Source organism: Pollachius pollachius (genome assembly GCF_949987615.1).
Source record: "Pollachius pollachius genome assembly, chromosome: 15".
NCBI classification, from domain to species: domain Eukaryota; kingdom Metazoa; phylum Chordata; class Actinopteri; order Gadiformes; family Gadidae; genus Pollachius; species Pollachius pollachius.
Genome location: NC_136948.1, coordinates 5,923,810 through 5,939,678, shown reverse-complemented (window position 1 = coordinate 5,939,678; position 15,869 = coordinate 5,923,810). Strand labels below are relative to the sequence as shown.

At 52.9% G+C, this 15,869-nt stretch overlaps 1 protein-coding gene across 1 annotated transcript in view; it reads left to right on the top strand.

The window, feature by feature from the left end:
* Window positions 1–15,628, top strand: part of sos2 (son of sevenless homolog 2) — a 38,327-nt gene extending 22,699 nt beyond the window's left edge. The window contains exons 10-23 of the mRNA XM_079752796.1: window positions 36–691; window positions 1,217–1,298; window positions 2,163–2,285; window positions 3,842–3,954; window positions 4,407–4,629; window positions 5,442–5,561; window positions 6,197–6,359; window positions 6,584–6,701; window positions 7,197–7,369; window positions 8,062–8,178; window positions 9,473–9,734; window positions 10,473–10,514; window positions 10,692–10,795; window positions 11,634–15,628. Coding sequence (XP_079608922.1) covers window positions 36–691; window positions 1,217–1,298; window positions 2,163–2,285; window positions 3,842–3,954; window positions 4,407–4,629; window positions 5,442–5,561; window positions 6,197–6,359; window positions 6,584–6,701; window positions 7,197–7,369; window positions 8,062–8,178; window positions 9,473–9,734; window positions 10,473–10,514; window positions 10,692–10,795; window positions 11,634–12,140 — 2,803 coding nt within the window. The 3' untranslated portion in view covers window positions 12,141–15,628. The remainder of the gene's footprint in view (window positions 1–35; window positions 692–1,216; window positions 1,299–2,162; window positions 2,286–3,841; window positions 3,955–4,406; window positions 4,630–5,441; window positions 5,562–6,196; window positions 6,360–6,583; window positions 6,702–7,196; window positions 7,370–8,061; window positions 8,179–9,472; window positions 9,735–10,472; window positions 10,515–10,691; window positions 10,796–11,633) is intronic.
* The last annotated feature ends 241 nt before the right edge of the window (window positions 15,629–15,869 follow it).

Here is a 15,869-nt window from a genome sequence, read left to right as displayed (position 1 = left end):
TGAACTGACCCCCCCCCTTTGTGCCCCCCCCACAGGGAGCCCATGTACCGCCTGTACAGCCGGCAGGTGCGCAGCAAGCAGCTGGCCATCAAGCGCATGAACGAGATCCAGAAGAGCATCGACGGCTGGGAGGGCAAGGACATCGGCCAGTGCTGCAGCGAGTTCATCCTGGAGGGCCCGCTGCTGCGCGCCGGCGCCAAGCACGAGCGCCACAACTTCCTGTTCGACGGGCTGATGATCAGCTGCAAGGCCAACCAGAGCTCGCGGCTGCCCGGCTCGGGCAGCGGCGCCGAGTACCGCCTGAAGGAGAAGTTTGTGCTGCGCAAGATCCGCATCGCCGACGGCGACGCGGCCTCGGAGCTGCGGCACGCCTTCGAGCTGGTGGGCAAGGACGAGAACATCGCCGTGTTCTGCGCGCGCACGGCGGAGGAGAAGGCGGCGTGGATGGCGGCGCTGGTCACGCTGCAGTACCGCTCCACGCTGGACCGCATGCTGGACTCGGTGCTGCAGCACGAGGAGCAGACGCAGCCGCTGCGCCTGCCCGCGCCCGAGGTGTACCGCTTCGCCGTGCAGGACTCGGAGGAGAACATCGTGTTCGAGGACCGCGTGCAGAGCAAGACGGGCATCCCCATCATCAAGGGGGGCACGGTGGTCAAGCTCATCGAGAGGCTCACCTACCACATGTACGCCGGTGAGTGCTCCGGCCGCTTCCTGGCTGTACGGGCTCGCCTGCTGCGCCCGCAGGGAGGGGCTCACCTGCCACAGGTAGGCCGGTGAGTGCTCCGGCTGCTTCCTGTGCGTATGGAGGCGGGTCGTCAGGTGAGCCCCCCGTAGAGGGGCTCACCTGCCATGCTCGTAGGGGGTCTCACCTGCCACAGGTACGCTAGTGAGCGGTGTGCTGCTACCCCCTGTACATTCAGTAGGTACACTCGTGAGATTGCTACAACAATCTGTACTCATTGGTTCTGGTAAGGACAGACCTCTTGCTGTAGGTATGTATGTGTTCTGATTAGTACTAGCACAGCCTGTCTGCATACTGTGTATGTTTATTTATATATATATATATATATATTCTGCACAGGGATGATTAGTACCATAAGCTGTATACGTATGCCATGAAGTCCTACCCCAGTCGGTGTGTGTTACCCGGGGAGCGCTGTATTCTGTCCCCGCTGCTCAGGCCCGGCGTTGAAGGTTTTTTCTGATCCCTCTCCAGACCCCAACTTCGTGCGAACCTTCCTCACCACGTACCGCTCCTTTTGCAAGCCCCAGGAGCTGCTGTCGCTGCTCATAGACAGGTAACCTCTGAAGCTCCTCCTCCACATCTGGCTCCTCCCCTCTGCAAGTTCTACTGCATATATGAATGTGTACCTTTAGTGTGTATCTGAGCGTGTGCATATGAATGTATACCATTAGTGTTTATGTGTTGTGTATCGGACGTGTGTATATTATGGTATACCATTAGTGTGTATGTGTTGTGTATTGGACGTGTGTATATTATGGTATACCATTAGTGTGAATCTATGTATGAATGTATACCATTAGTGTTTATGTGTTGTGTATATGAACGTGTGTATATTATGGTATACCATTAGTGTGAATGTATGTATGAATGTATACCATTACTATTTATGTGTTGTGTATATGAACGTGTGAATATTATGGCATACCATTAGTGTGAATCTATGTATGAATGTATACCATTAGTGTTCATGTGTTGTGTATATGAACGTGTGTATATTATGGTATACCATTAGTGTGTATGTGTTGTGTATATGAACGTGTGAATATTATGGTATACCATTAGTGTGAATCTATGTATGAATGTATACCATTAGTGTTTATGTGTTGTGTATATGAACGTGTGTATATTATGGTATACCATTAGTGTGAGTGTATGAATGTATACCATTAGTGTGTATGTGTTGTGTATCGGATGTGTGTATATTATGGTATACCATTAGTGTGAATCTATGTATGAATGCATACCATTAGTGTTCATGTGTTGTGTACATGAACGTGTGTATATTATGGTATACCTTTAGTGTGTATGTGTTGTGTATATGAACGTGTGTATATTATGGTATACCATTAGTGTGACTCTATGTATGAATGTATAGCGTTAGTGTTTATGTGTTGTGTATATGAACGTCTCTGCTCAGGATCGACATCCCAGAGCCGGAGCCAACGGAGGCGGATCGTCAGGCGCTGTGGAACGGGGATCAGCCAATGGCAGCCGAGCTCCAGAGGTTCCGGAAGGAGTATGTGCAGCCGGTCCAACTCAGGTACCACCACCGGATCAGACCGGACCAGACCGGATCAGGGCCAGATCAGACCGGATCACATTAGATCAGACTGGATCAGACTGGTTCACATTAGATCAGACTGGATCAGACTGGTTCACATTAGCTCAGACCGGATCACATTAGACCAGACCGGATCAGGACCAGATCAGACCGGATCACATTAGATCAGACTGGATCAGACTGGTTCACATTAGCTCAGACCGGATCACATTAGACCAGACCGGATCAGGACCAGATCAGACCGGATCACATTAGATCAGACTGGATCAGGAAAACCGGATCACATCGATTAGACCGGTTCAGGAAAACCAGATAACCAGTCGATTGGACCAGATGATATCTCAGTATACAACACTTGATTAGAACAGAATTAGAATAAGGACCATTAGATAGTACAGTCCCATCATTGTTCTTAGGTAGCGTTTCTATCAAGTCCTTCAGCAGGCTCTTCTACCCAGTGTCCTTCATGGTGAGTCCTGTGGTTTGATGTCAGACGGTGATTTGATATCAGACAGTGATTTGATATCAGGTGTTTGATTAGCCACCTGCTCAAGGGTGATCCGACAGTTTGAGGGGCGGAAGGAGAATAACACAGCGTTCCTCCCCAAGCGCCAGCTCAGCATGTTCTCCAGGGTTAGGAACAGTCACACCAGGGCTCTCGGTGTCAGCATTTGGTCAGTTGAATAGGCTGATCCTCTCCCCACATGTTCCTCCACGTTCTGAAACTCTAGAACCTGCAGGTGACCTGTGGGTCACCGGTGGTCCAGGCGGTGGCTAGCGTTCCTGACGAACACATTCAGGTCTTAATTCCTCGCGGTTTAGAGTCGCAACTGAATAACAAACTTGATTACATTTTAATACACATTTTGGTTGGCAAAACGCAAACCTTTCACACACACGCATAGACCAGCACTCATGACAGGGTCATGTACGTTTTAGACGCAGCAACGTAATGTGTGGTGGAAAACGCAGGCTTAGTTTTTAGAGGGCAATAAAGTTTTCTTTTAACATTTATCTAGCTAGTGTGGCCTTCAGCTTTTGTCTTTCTTGTTGCTCCCAAAGAACAAACAAGGTCTGGGGAGTGTCTTGTAGTAGGTGTTCAAAGAGGACTCCTCATTGCAGAGAGTATGTCGCCGGGTCACCATGAAGTCTTAAGATCCAAGCAGTGTGTTCTCAGTGTTTAAAGATGGACTCTCTTTGTTGGGTCCCCACTAGTTCATAAGATCCAAGCAGTGTGTTCTCAGTATTTAAAGATGGACTCTCTTTGTTGGGTCCCCACTAGTTCATAAGATCCAAGCAGTGTGTTCTCAGTGTTTAAAGATGGACTCTCTTTGTTGGGTCCCCGATAGTTCATAAGATCCAAGCAGTGTGTTCTCAGTGTTTAAAGATGGACTCTCTTTGTTGGGTCCCCAATAGTTCATAAGATCCAAGCAGTGTGTTCTCTGTCCCCAGAAGCTGTTGCGGTCCAGCGGATGTGTTGTGTTGCTTGTGTTCACTTTGTCCTTTAAAGACAGCGTCTCCATCTCTCTCTGCAGGGTGCTCAATGTGTTCCGTCAGTGGGTGGAGCATCACTTCTACGACTTTGAGAACGACCCGGAGCTGAGGAGCCGACTAGAGGAATACATCACCAGCAAAATACAACTGAGAGGTCAGCTCCGTTCACACTCTTAAAACCACACTACCCGAGTGCCCGCGAGCAAAGCATGCACACCAAACTACCAGATCAGATATTATGGAAAAGTGAACCCATCCCACAGTTTTGTTCACTTATGAAACTAATGAAATTGTCTTTAATGTAAAAAATATAAGTCTTAAATCTTAAAACACATGATACTTCACAAATGGGATTGTTCATTCTGAAGGCTACCCTAGTGGCCCTGTAAAACAAAGATGACTTTTTCCCGTCGTTAGTCATTTAGCAGATGACGAAGCAACGTGTCATGACCATCAGCTAGGGGGAGGGGCCAGGGGGCGTCTTGCTCAGGGAGGGAAACGTATAGGCCGTGGGATACCACAGGGGAATCGAACCCAGAACCTTTTCGACTGGGACCGAAACCACCAGCAGACTAACCTCTCGTCACCGTCGGCGACCCCCCACAGGCAAGTCGATGAGGAAGTGGGTGGAGTCCATCAACAAGATCATCAAGAGGAAGCTGCAGACGCAGGCCAATGGCGTCAGCCACAGCATCACCTTCGAGAGCCCGCCCCCGCCCATCGAGTGGCACATCAGCCGGGCGGGGCAGCTGGACACCTTTGACCTCATGACCCTTCACCCCATCGAGATCGCCCGCCAGCTCACCCTGCTGGAGTCAGAGCTGTACAGGTGAGCGGGCTGCAAGAAACGCCTGGGTCAGGGGTCAGGACGCCTGGGTCAGGGGTCAGGACGCCTGGGTCAGGGGTCAGGACGCCTGGGTCAGGGGTCGGGAAGGCTGGGTCAGGGGTCAGGACACCTGGGTCAGGTGTATATTATAAATGTGTTGGTGTATTTATTTATATACTCCATTCCACAGAGGGTCTGTAATATAGAAGATGGTAATGACTACTACCTAAGAAAAAGATAGGATTAAGATAAGATTATAAATTTAACATCACTAGCTGGGATATATCCAGGTTATTCTAAATGTCTAAATTGGGTTTAAAGGTTATAAAGAATACTATTTATTCAGAAATATATTGTAAACATATGAAATTAATATTTGACAGAAGGGACAGAAGAGAGAATTGAAACATGCTAAATAATTCTCCTCTTCCTCCTCCTCCACTTGCTTCGGCTGCTCCTCCTTCCTTCCTTCCTCTTCCTCCTTCCTCCTTCCTCCTTTCTCTTCCTCCTCCTTCCTCTTCCTCCTCCTCCTCCTCCTCCTGCTCCTCCTCTTCCTCCTCCTTCCTCTTCCTCCTCCTTCCTCTTCCTCCTCCTCCTGCTCCTCTTCCTCCTCCTTCCTCTTCCTCCTCCTCCTCCTTCCTCTTCCTCCTCCTTCCTCTTCCTCCTCCTTCCTCCTCCTCCTCCTGCTCCTCCTCCTTCTTCTTCCTCCTCCTTCCTCTTCCTCCTCCTCCTCCTCCTTCTTCTTCCTCCTCCTCCTCCTTCCTCTTCCTCTTCCTCCTCCTGTTCCTCCTCCTCCTCCTCCTCCTCCTCCTCAGGGCGGTGAGACCCTCAGAGCTGGTGGGCAGCGTGTGGACCAAGGAGGACAAGGAGAAGAACTCCCCCAACCTCCTCCGCATGATCCGCCACACCACCAACCTCACGCTGTGGTTCGAGAAGTGAGTCCCCACCACTCCCAGACCCCCTCTGGGCCCATGGTGATGGTACAGTCCAGGTCCCCTCTGGTCCACAGGGTGATGGTACAGTCCAGGTCCCCTCTGGTCCACAGGGTAATGGTACAGTCCAGGTCCCCTCTGATCCACAGGGTGATGGTACAGTCCAGACCCCCTCTCGTCCACAGGGTGATGGTACAGTCCAGGTCCCCTCTGGTCCACAGGGTGATGGTACAGTCCAGGTCCCCTCTGGTCCACAGGGTGATGGTACAGTCCAGGTCCCCTCTGGTCCACAGGGTGATGGTACAGTCCAGACCCCCTCTGGTCCACAGGGTGATGGTACAGTCCAGACCCCCTCTGGTCCACAGGGTGATGGTACAGTCCAAGATAGTCTAACCCAACATGGTGGCAGAACAAGCAACAGTTTAAGTAGGAAGATGCTTCGCCAACACTGAGATAGTCTAACCCCTCTAATGCATATAAGTGTTCCTATTGTTTATATTTAATATATATATTATATTATATTATATATATATATATATATACAATATTTTGTTCTGAGCTGTATCAAAAAGGTTTACTTTTGTGTGTGTGTGTGTGTGTGTGTGTGTGTGTGTGTGTGTGTGTGTGTGCGTGTGCAGGTGCATCGTGGAGGCGGAGAACCTGGACGAGCGTGTGGCGGTGTTCACGCGGGTCATCGAGGTGCTGCAGGTCTTCCAGGAGCTCAACAACTTCAACGGCGTCCTGGAGGTGGTCAGCGCCATCAACTCTGTCCCCGTGTACCGCCTGGACCACACCTTCGAGGTGCACACAAACGCACACACACACACAGAACGCATACACACAGAGAACCCACTTGAAGACGGAGAACACACTCGCACAGAGATCACACACAGAAACACAAACACAAACAAACACACACACACACACACAAGCACACGAACACAAACACACAAACCACACACACAGGAACACACAGTCCTGGGGGATGGGTCCAGGGTTCCTGACGGCGGTGTGCTGCGTTGCAGGCGGTCCCGGAGAGGAAGAAGAAGATCCTGGAGGAGGCGGTGGAGCTGAGCCAGGACCACTTCAAGAAGTACCTGGCCAAGCTCAAGTCCATCAACCCCCCATGCGTGCCTTTCTTTGGTAAGAACCGCCAGGCCAGATCAGACCAGGAGGTTCCACCTCCCCTGATCAGGAGGTTCCACCTCCCCAGATCAGGAGGTTCCACCTCACCTGATCAGGAGGTTCCACCTCACCTGATCAGGAGGTTCCACCTCCCCAGATCAGGAGGTTCCACCTCACCTGATCAGGAGGTTCTACCTCACCTGATGTTCTCAACGGATTCTCACACACTTCACTGGATAGTTCAACTTACCTTGCCTCCACCTCTTCTTCTCCCTCATCCTCCTCCTACTGCTCCCCCTTCTCCCCCCTTCTTCCTCCTCCCCCCTATTGCTCCTCCACCTCCTCCTGCTCCTCATCGTCATCCTGCTCCCCCTCACCCTTCCCCCCACTTCCTACTCCTCCCCCTTTTGCTTATCCTCCTCCTCCCCCTCCTCTTGCTCCTTTTGCTCCTCCTCCTCTTGCTCCTCCCCCTCCTCCTCCTCCTCCTCCTCCCCCCGTTGTCACGGCGACCAGGTATCTACCTGACCAACATCCTGAAGACGGAGGAGGGCAACCCGGACCACCTGAAGCGCCACGGCAAGGAGCTCATCAACTTCAGCAAGCGGCGGAAAGTGGCGGAGATCACGGGGGAGATCCAGCAGTACCAGAACCAGCCCTACTGCCTGAAGCAGGAGCACGACGTCCAGGTACGACCCCCGTCCCCCCCGTCCCAGGGCGTACGGACCGGCTGTGTGTCGTGGTGCTCGGTCGTTTGGCTTTTCGTTTGTTACTTTATTGATTATTGTCGCTGTGATTCAATTTACATTTTTCTGCATTTAGCGGCATTATTTTATCGAAATGATTTTTATTTTTAGATTAAGCAGATGCTTTAATCTGCTAATTAATAATAAAAATGATTTAGTCATATAGCAGGTGCAGGACTTTCCGTTCATTCAGGAATCGAAAATGCTAAATCCTTGTCCGTACCCTTGCTTCCTGTTGTCCATAACAGAAAATCTTCCGGTTCGGACTAGAGCATTGCGTCTAAAATGGAGGCCTGACCATAGTCTGGTTATGGCCTTAAAGGCATGACGCTACACTTCTACAGCGGTTTCTTCTCCTATACTATTCAGCCCTAACACTAAGGGGCCCTAACCCTAATGCATTAAGCAGTAGGTAGGGGTCAGGCATCTCGCTCAACGATGTCCACAGGATGTGCTCTGTAGCTTGTGTCCCGTACCCTAAATACTCTTTTTAAACCATGCCTTTAAAAAAAAAAACGGAAAGCAGATTTTAATTAGAAAAGGAAGGCAAATTTTACAAAAGAAAATGTCCTGGAGTGGATTTTTCACTCTCCTGGACCGGACTAACCTGTTGCGGTCTCTCCCTCTCTCCCCAGAGGTTCTTTGAGAACCTGAACCCCATGGGCAACATGAGCGAGAAGGACTTCTCCGACTACCTGTTCAACAAGTCCCAGGAGATTGAGCCCCGGAACTGCAGGCAGCCTCCTCGCTTTGTAAGCCGCTCCGCCGGATCCTCTCCCTGGCTTTGTGTCTCTCCAATCATGGGCCTTCGTCATTTCTCGACAGGAACTCCCTCCTTTTCCCAGATAAATGCTTAGTGGAAATCAGAGTGGATGCCAAATGACCGCGCTGAATCACACATCTGTGCGTCTCCGCTTTCCCATGAAAATGGTATAAAGTTTCAGAAGAATCTGAAGTGGTTGTTTCCCTCATATTCAGGGAACTGACCAATTGAACCACCCCACCCTCTCTCTCTTTCACTTTTCCTGTCTCTGTCCATGAGGACAGAACATGCCCATAACACGAAACACACTCATTAACAATGGTTCAGGTTAGGGTGTACTACTTGCAAGAGTTGTTCCGATAGCAATATCGGAAATTCCTCCGATACTGCCTGAAATGGGGTATCGGCGAGTACGCAAGTCTATGCGCCGATCCGATACACGTGAATAGCTCATTTACTACACAGGCAGAGAACATCACAAACGCGTGCGGTGTTATGCTGCGTTCGTTTTAGGTATAAACGCGTCAGCTCCGACCTACGTGCGTTAGAGCCACGAAGTCGGAAAAACACAGATGCATAGACGCTTGAATGAAAATGAACTAGGTCTGAAAGAAAAGGTTTTTCGACAGCAAGTGAGCCGACTATAAATTGCTGTCATCATAAGAGAACCCTTCACTAACAACAAGTGCTATCGGTAGCCACAATGCTAGATGCTGTATCGGTATATACTTTGTATCGGCCCATACTCAAGTTAAGGAATCGGTATCGGTAAGAGAAAAATGGTAAGTGAACATCTCCACTTCTTGGTTTAACATCTGGGTCCTGTATGGCCAGAAGGTGGTCAGATTCCTTCAGCCTTCCGTCTCACCTCCCCCTCCCTCCATCCCTCTGCCCCCCTCTATCCCTCCCCTCCCTCCCTCCCTCTTCTCCCTCCCTCTATCCCCCTCTATCCCTCCCCTCCCTCCCTCCCTCTTCTCCCTCCCTCTATCCCTCCCCTCCCTCCCTCCCTCTATCCCTCCCCTCCCTCTTCTCCCTCCCTCCCTCCCTCCCTCTTCTCCCTCCCTCTATCCCTCCCCTCTTCTCCCTCCCTCTATCCCTCCCCTCCCTCTTCTCCCTCCCTCCGTCTTCTTCCTCCCTCCCTCCCCTCCCTCTCTCCCTCTTCTCCCTCCCTCCTTCTCTCCTTCCCTCCCTCCCCTCCCTCTCTCTCTCTTCTCCCTCCCTCCCTCTCTCCTTCCCTCCCTCTTCTCCCTCCCTCCCTCCCTCTTCTCCCTCCCCCCCCGCAGCCCAGGAAGACCCTATACACCCTCAAGTCCCCGGGGATCCGGCCGGTCCGCACCTCCACGTCGGGAACCCTGAAGGGGCACCCCGTGGCCTTGGAACGCGAGCCCCCCCACAAGATCACCTTCCGCAGCATCGCCGAGACGGAGCTGGAGACGCCCGCCTCCGCCTCAGTGCCCACCTCCCCCAACACGCCCACGCCGCCGCAGTCCGCCTCCTCCGACCTCAGCTCCGTCTTCACCGAGCCCGACCTCGGCAGCTCCTACGGTGGGTGGTCCCCGACCTCTGACCCCGGAACCTCCGGTCCCTGACCTCTGACCCCTTAACCTCCGGCCCCTGACCTCCGACCCCTTAACCTCCGGCCCCTGACCTCCGGCCCCTTAAACTCCGACCCCTGACCTCTGACCCCTTAACCTCCGACCCCTGACCTCCGACCCCTTAACCTCCGGGCCCTGACCCCTTAACCTCCGGCCCCTGACCTCTGACCCCGGAACCTCCGGCCCCTGACCTCCGACCCCTTAACCTCCGGCCCCTGACCTCCGACCCCTTAACCTCCGGCCCCTGACCTCCGACCCCTTAACCTCCGACCCCTTTACCTCCGACCCTTTAACCCCCGACCCCTTAACCTCTGACACCTGACCTCTGACCCCTTAACCTCCGACACCTGACCCTCAAGCACCTGACCTCCGTCCACTGATTTCCGACCACTGACCTCCGACCTTTGACCTCCAGCCCGTTACATCCCAGCCATTGCACGCAGAAAAATAAGAAATTACCTGACCTTATTTCATTTCGCTAAGAAATGAAGTATTCATTTTATTTTAATAGTCATTGTATTTAAAGTAATTACAATAGTAATTGTATATTTTAGTAATTTGATATTGATCAGATATTTATGATTAAATAATTAGATATGAATATTTCAGTATTAGTCTGCAGCGTCAGGGCAGCCTGGCTGGCAGTTCCTCCTCTAAAGCCCCTCTCTGTGTCTGTTGACTCCTATAGGAGGTAACTCCATATTCGCCCCCGTCATCCTGCCTCCTTCAAGTGAGTACCACCCGTCTGGGGGGCCGGGGATATGTGGCCGGGGTCTGGAGGGGGGCGGGGTCTGGTCACATCTAGGGGTCACAGTCAGGGTGTCACATCTAGGGCTCACAGTGGGGGGTCACCCTGAGGCCGTCCCAGTGGGTCTCATCAGGGGGTGTTTGTGTTTCTCCACTGCAGAGTTCCACTCGGCGTCCTGCGGCGCCCTGCACCACCTGGGGGAGGAGCCACTCAAGCCCCCGCCCCTCCCCCCCCGCAGGAAGGACGCCATGTCCGAGGCCAAGGTGAGCCCCCCCCCCCCCGCTCCTACCCATGATCCTCTGCTGCGCTGCGTGCGCTTGCTGCCGATGGAACCTCCTCCTCTGTTCTCCTCTCTCCTCTCCTCCCCTCTCTCCTCCTCTCTCCTCTGTTTTCCCCTCTCCTCCCCCCTCCTCTCTCCTCTCTCCTCCCCTCTCCTCTCTCCTCCTCTCTCCTCTGTTCTCCTCTCTCCTCCCCTCTCCTCTGTTCTCCTCTCTCCTCCCCTCTCCTTTGTTCTCCTCTCTCCTCCCCTCTCCTCTGTTCTCCTCTCTCCTCCCCTCTCCTCTGTTCTCCCCTCTCCTCCTCTCTCCTCTATTCTCCTCTCTCCTCTGTTCTCCTCTCTCCTCTGTCCTCCTCTCTCCTCCTCTCTCTATCCTCTGTTCTCCCTTCTCCCCCTCTCTCCTCTGTTCTCCCCTCTCCTTCTCTCTTCTTTGTCCTCCTCTCTCCTCTGTTCTCCTCTCTCCTCTGTTCTCTATCCTCCCCTCTCCTTTCTCCTCTCTCCTTCTCTCTCCTCCTCTCTCCTCCTCTCTCTCTCCTCCTCTCTCCTCCTCTCTCCTCTCCTTCCCTCTTCTCCTCCTCTCTCCTCTCTCCTTCTCTCTCCTCCTCTCTCCTCCTCTCTCCTCCTCCTCCTCTGTTCTGTGTCTCGACACATTGTTTATTTTAGATATGTGTGCTTTAGATCCGGGCAGCTCTTGGTTCCATTAAGTTTCTTTCAGTCAAACTTGTAGTAAAAGCCTGTTTTTATAAAAATGTAAATATTGTTAATGAGACAACTTTAACTCATTACTGTGTGTGTGTGTGTGTGTGCGCCCCCCCCCCCCCCAGATGGGCCCTCTCTCAGACTTCCCCCCCGCCATCCCCCCCCGGCTGCCCCCCACCCTGCCCCGGGTGCAGCCGCGGGCCCCGCTCCACAACGGCCCCCCCGGCGACGGGCCCCTGCCCAGCCCTCCGCCGCCGCCGCCCCGGGACCCGCTGCCCGACACGCCCCCCCCGGTGCCCTACCGGCCCCCGGAGATCTTCATCAACTACCCGCCCAGCGTGCAGCCCTCGCCGGTGGGCCGCTTCCACTGGGACTTCGGCAGCCTGCCCCCCTCCCCCGGGACGCCGCCGGGGACCCCCTCCCCGCGGGTGCCCCGCCGCAGCTGCCCGCTGAGCGCCAGCCACAGCAGCCTGTGCCCGCCGCCCCCCATGGCGTCGGCCCCGCCCGTCCCGCCGCGACACAACTCCTCCCCCCAGCTGCCCAAGCTCCCGCCAAAGACGTACAAGAGGGAGCCGCTGCAGCCCGCCTTCCAGGCGCTCTCATTGGTGGAGAACACGGACAGCAGCCAATGAGACGGCCGTTCCGGATTCGGTTTTTTTTTCCAGTGGTTTTGATTTTGTTTTTCGTTTTTTTTTCTTTCTTTCTTTCTTTCTCTCGGACGGACTCTTAACAGGGAGGGGGGCCGACGAGGGCGGGGGGAGGGGCCACGGACGGCAGAGTGCGCTCGGGATTGGTCGGATCATCGGGGCCGGTCGACCCCATCGGTTGGTCGATTGATCGACCGATAGACGACAGAATGCTGCTGCCACGCCCCCTTCCCCCAAACCCCCTCGCCTTCCTCCGCCCGCCACGCCTGACTCCTCCCACTCCCGTCGGCTCAAGAGCCCCGCCTCTCAGGGGTTACGTAGCTCCGCCTACATTTCAAACCCTCAGTGCCAATGAGCCACGCCCCCATAAGGGGCCCCCAGACGCTGTTTCGTGTGTGTGTGTGTGTGTGTCTGTGTGTGTGTGTGTGTGTGTGTGTGTGCACGGAAACAAGCCTCTGCGCTTCTCCCGTGGAGAGCGCCCTCTGTAGCGCGCCCCCCCCCCCCCCCCCCCCCCCCCTTTGAGGAGTCACATGGTCTCTTCTGGATCGTTCCACTGAGGTGGGGAAAGCGTGGGGGCGTGGCCATGACGGTTGCCATGATGGTGGCCATGTTGGCGGCTCAGACTCTCGATGCACGTCCCTGCTCCCGCCGTGGGGGTTAGCGTGCGGGGCTAGCGAGGAGCTAACGAGGGGCTAGCGAGGAGCTAGCGGTGGCTAGCGAGGAGCTAGCGGCGAGTAGCGCGTCACCTTTACTGTTAATGTTTTTCTACGAACTCAACACATGGCCAAAGTCTTATTTTATGCAGGGGGGAAAGGGATTTTGCTCTCTCTTTTTTGTTTTGTGTCTTTGTTTTGTTTTTTAAAGAGATGACATCATTGGGGGCAAAAAGCGAGACATGTAATCCTATTGGCCGGTGCAACACTGAACAACCCGCCCCCTTTATCGCTACTGTGCACTGTGACTGAACAGGAGGGAGATGGAGTCATCAGGCCTGTCTGTCTCCGTCTGTCTGTCTGTCTGTTTCTCTCTTCACCTGACTCCCCATGTGTGTCCGTCTGTCTGTCTTTTTAGCTTTCTCTTTCTAGCCGTCTATCCCTGTGTGTGTGTGTGTGTGTGTGTGTGTGTGTGTGTGTTCAAACAGGCCTGCCCATAGCCACCCTCTTCTCCCCAAAACGTTGCCTTTTTAAGAAGAAAACAAAAAACCCACAGCACTGACCTCTGACCCCTGGTTAGGGGTGCCTCGGCAGGAAGGACACGAGGCCAGAGTCTGGACGCCATTTGCACATCAGGCTGTTTTGTCTTTGTTGGTATTGGGGTCAGGTGACTTGCCCCCGCCTCCCTGCAGCCTTGGGTTCTGCTGGAGGGGAGGTGGTGCAGGTGGAGGTGTAGTACTGCCCCCCCGGGGCCAGCAGGGGGCAGTACTACACGGGGCGCTGAAGGGTCTGACTGGACTGGAGCGCTGTCCGGAGACGCCCCCCCGGAGCAGGACGTTGTGTGTCTGTGTGTCTCCTCTCTCAAGAAGCCAAGGTGATGTCTTAAAACCCTTGAAGCCCCTTCCTGGGTCTCACAGTGGACCGTGTGGTCGGTCCTACGCTACCGCGCCAGCCACCCTCTTCCTCCTCCTCCTCTTCTTCGTTGGTATGAATAGACTGCTATGTAACTAAAGCCCAACGCCCCCCCCTAACGTGCCTCCTCTCTCCGTCTCCCAACCAAAGTCTGGGACTAAAGGGACAGTGCCCTCCGGTGGCGGCTTCAAGGAACTACAAACCAAGAGAAAAGCAACTGAAAATGAGGAAAATCCACACCCTCTTTCATCTCTCTCTCTCTCTTTATCTCTCTTGATCTCTCTCTCACTCTCTCTGTATCTCCCTCTCACCCTCTTCCTCTCTCTCTCTCTCTCTCTCTCTCTCTGTCTCTGTCTCTGTCTCTCTCTCTCTCTCTCTCTCTCTCTCTCTCTCTCTCTCTCTCTCTGTGTTAATGTCGGACAGACTGTGGGGTCTCCTGCATCCTGAACAGATGTGCCTTTTTACTTTCTCTTTGGATTTTACACAACAAGCAAAAGGTGTCTAAAAGCAAAAAAAAAGCAAAAAAAAAAGAATAAATAATAAAGTTGCCTATGTAATGTTGAGAACAAAACTATACACTACGAATTGTACATGTTTGTGGATACAGTGTGTGTGTGTACGGGTGTGTGCGTGTGTGTGTGTGTGGGCGTGTATATATAACATGTATACACTAACGATTAGGATTTGTATAAAGTGACGTTTCTCTCTCTCTCGTTGACGGTCTCTCCGTCTCGCGGCGGCGGCGTCAGACTTTGCCTAACAGTCCGATGCTGCTACCGTCGGCACAACGTCGACCACGGCCCCACGCAGGTCGTCGTGACAACCTAACAGACAATCCCCCAAACCCAGCTCGCACTCTGGGACTATTCACTGAGAATAAGCCATGACCTTTGACCCCCGCCCACCCTCTGTGACCCTGCAACCCCAACACCCCCCACTGCCCATCTCCCCTTTTTAGCTTTTAGTTTTTCTTTGTTTTAAAGCAATGGAAATGTACAGAGCGTTTGCTTTACTCCACCACTTTACACACCAGACTAACTGCCTTTTTCTTCTTTGTGTCTCTTTGATTTTGTAAAGGCTCGGTCACGACAGAACGCATTAAAGAGGGGGGGGATGTATCAAGGAACGCAATATATGTGTCTGTTGTAGTGCGGGGGGGGGGTGCGTGTCCTGAGAACACACTTTGTGCACTTTAGGCTGTACTGTTTGAAATGGCCACCAGGTGGCGTGGGTTCATGTTTATGCACACAATGCATTGTGGTCCTGCGCTACCGTTTTCGAAATACTCACACTCTCGGATCATGGCGATGAAAAAAAAAAAAAACGATGAATTTTTGAAACCGACCGAAACAATTAAGGCCAACAATTGTACCGCCTGCTGGTCACATGACCAGTCACGTGACCTCAGGTTGTGCGAGAAAACCAAGGCGCCACGACATGAGTCACCCTTATTGGTCAGGTGTAGAGATCCAAAGTGATGTCATATCCCATCATTGCTTCGCCGTGACCTTCTCAGAGGGCTGCTGTGTAGTTCAGCGGTTGGCGCTTGTGGATAGTTTGTCCCGCCCCCTCTTAGGGGAAATATTCCTGATTGGTCAAAACTCCCCATTGCATTTCATCCCTGCCCCTAACTGAAACAACAGAATATTCCCGATTGGTCAAAGCCCCATCACTCTCCTAGCTCCGCCCCCCTCCCTTCTGGAACATTCCGGATTCAGTTTAGACCCGCCTTTTCTCTCCTTACGTTGCCCCCCCCCCCCCCCCCCATGGAAAACGGAACATTGTGATTGGCCAGGAGCCCGCGGTGGCGCTGTAACAGTGTGTTGATTGGACGGTATGTGGCCTTCTAACTGTGCTTTGTATTAATGGTCTTGAAGAGGTGAATAAACCCCCCAGTCTTATTTTGTACTGACGTCTGCGTTCATTTCATGCCGTGTGACTCCAACACAAAGTCTCACCTCGATATAGCTGGATCAGCGTCTTTGGACCGAAAAAACGATACTTATATAAACACAATGTTTTTTGATTTAGTAATGTTTGACAAAATGACAGATGAGAAACTATGGTGGTGTGTTTAGTGTCGTTGCTCCATGGAGAACCATACGTTAGTTGGTTTTATCGCCAGCCTCTTTTTGAAAGAAGACACAAC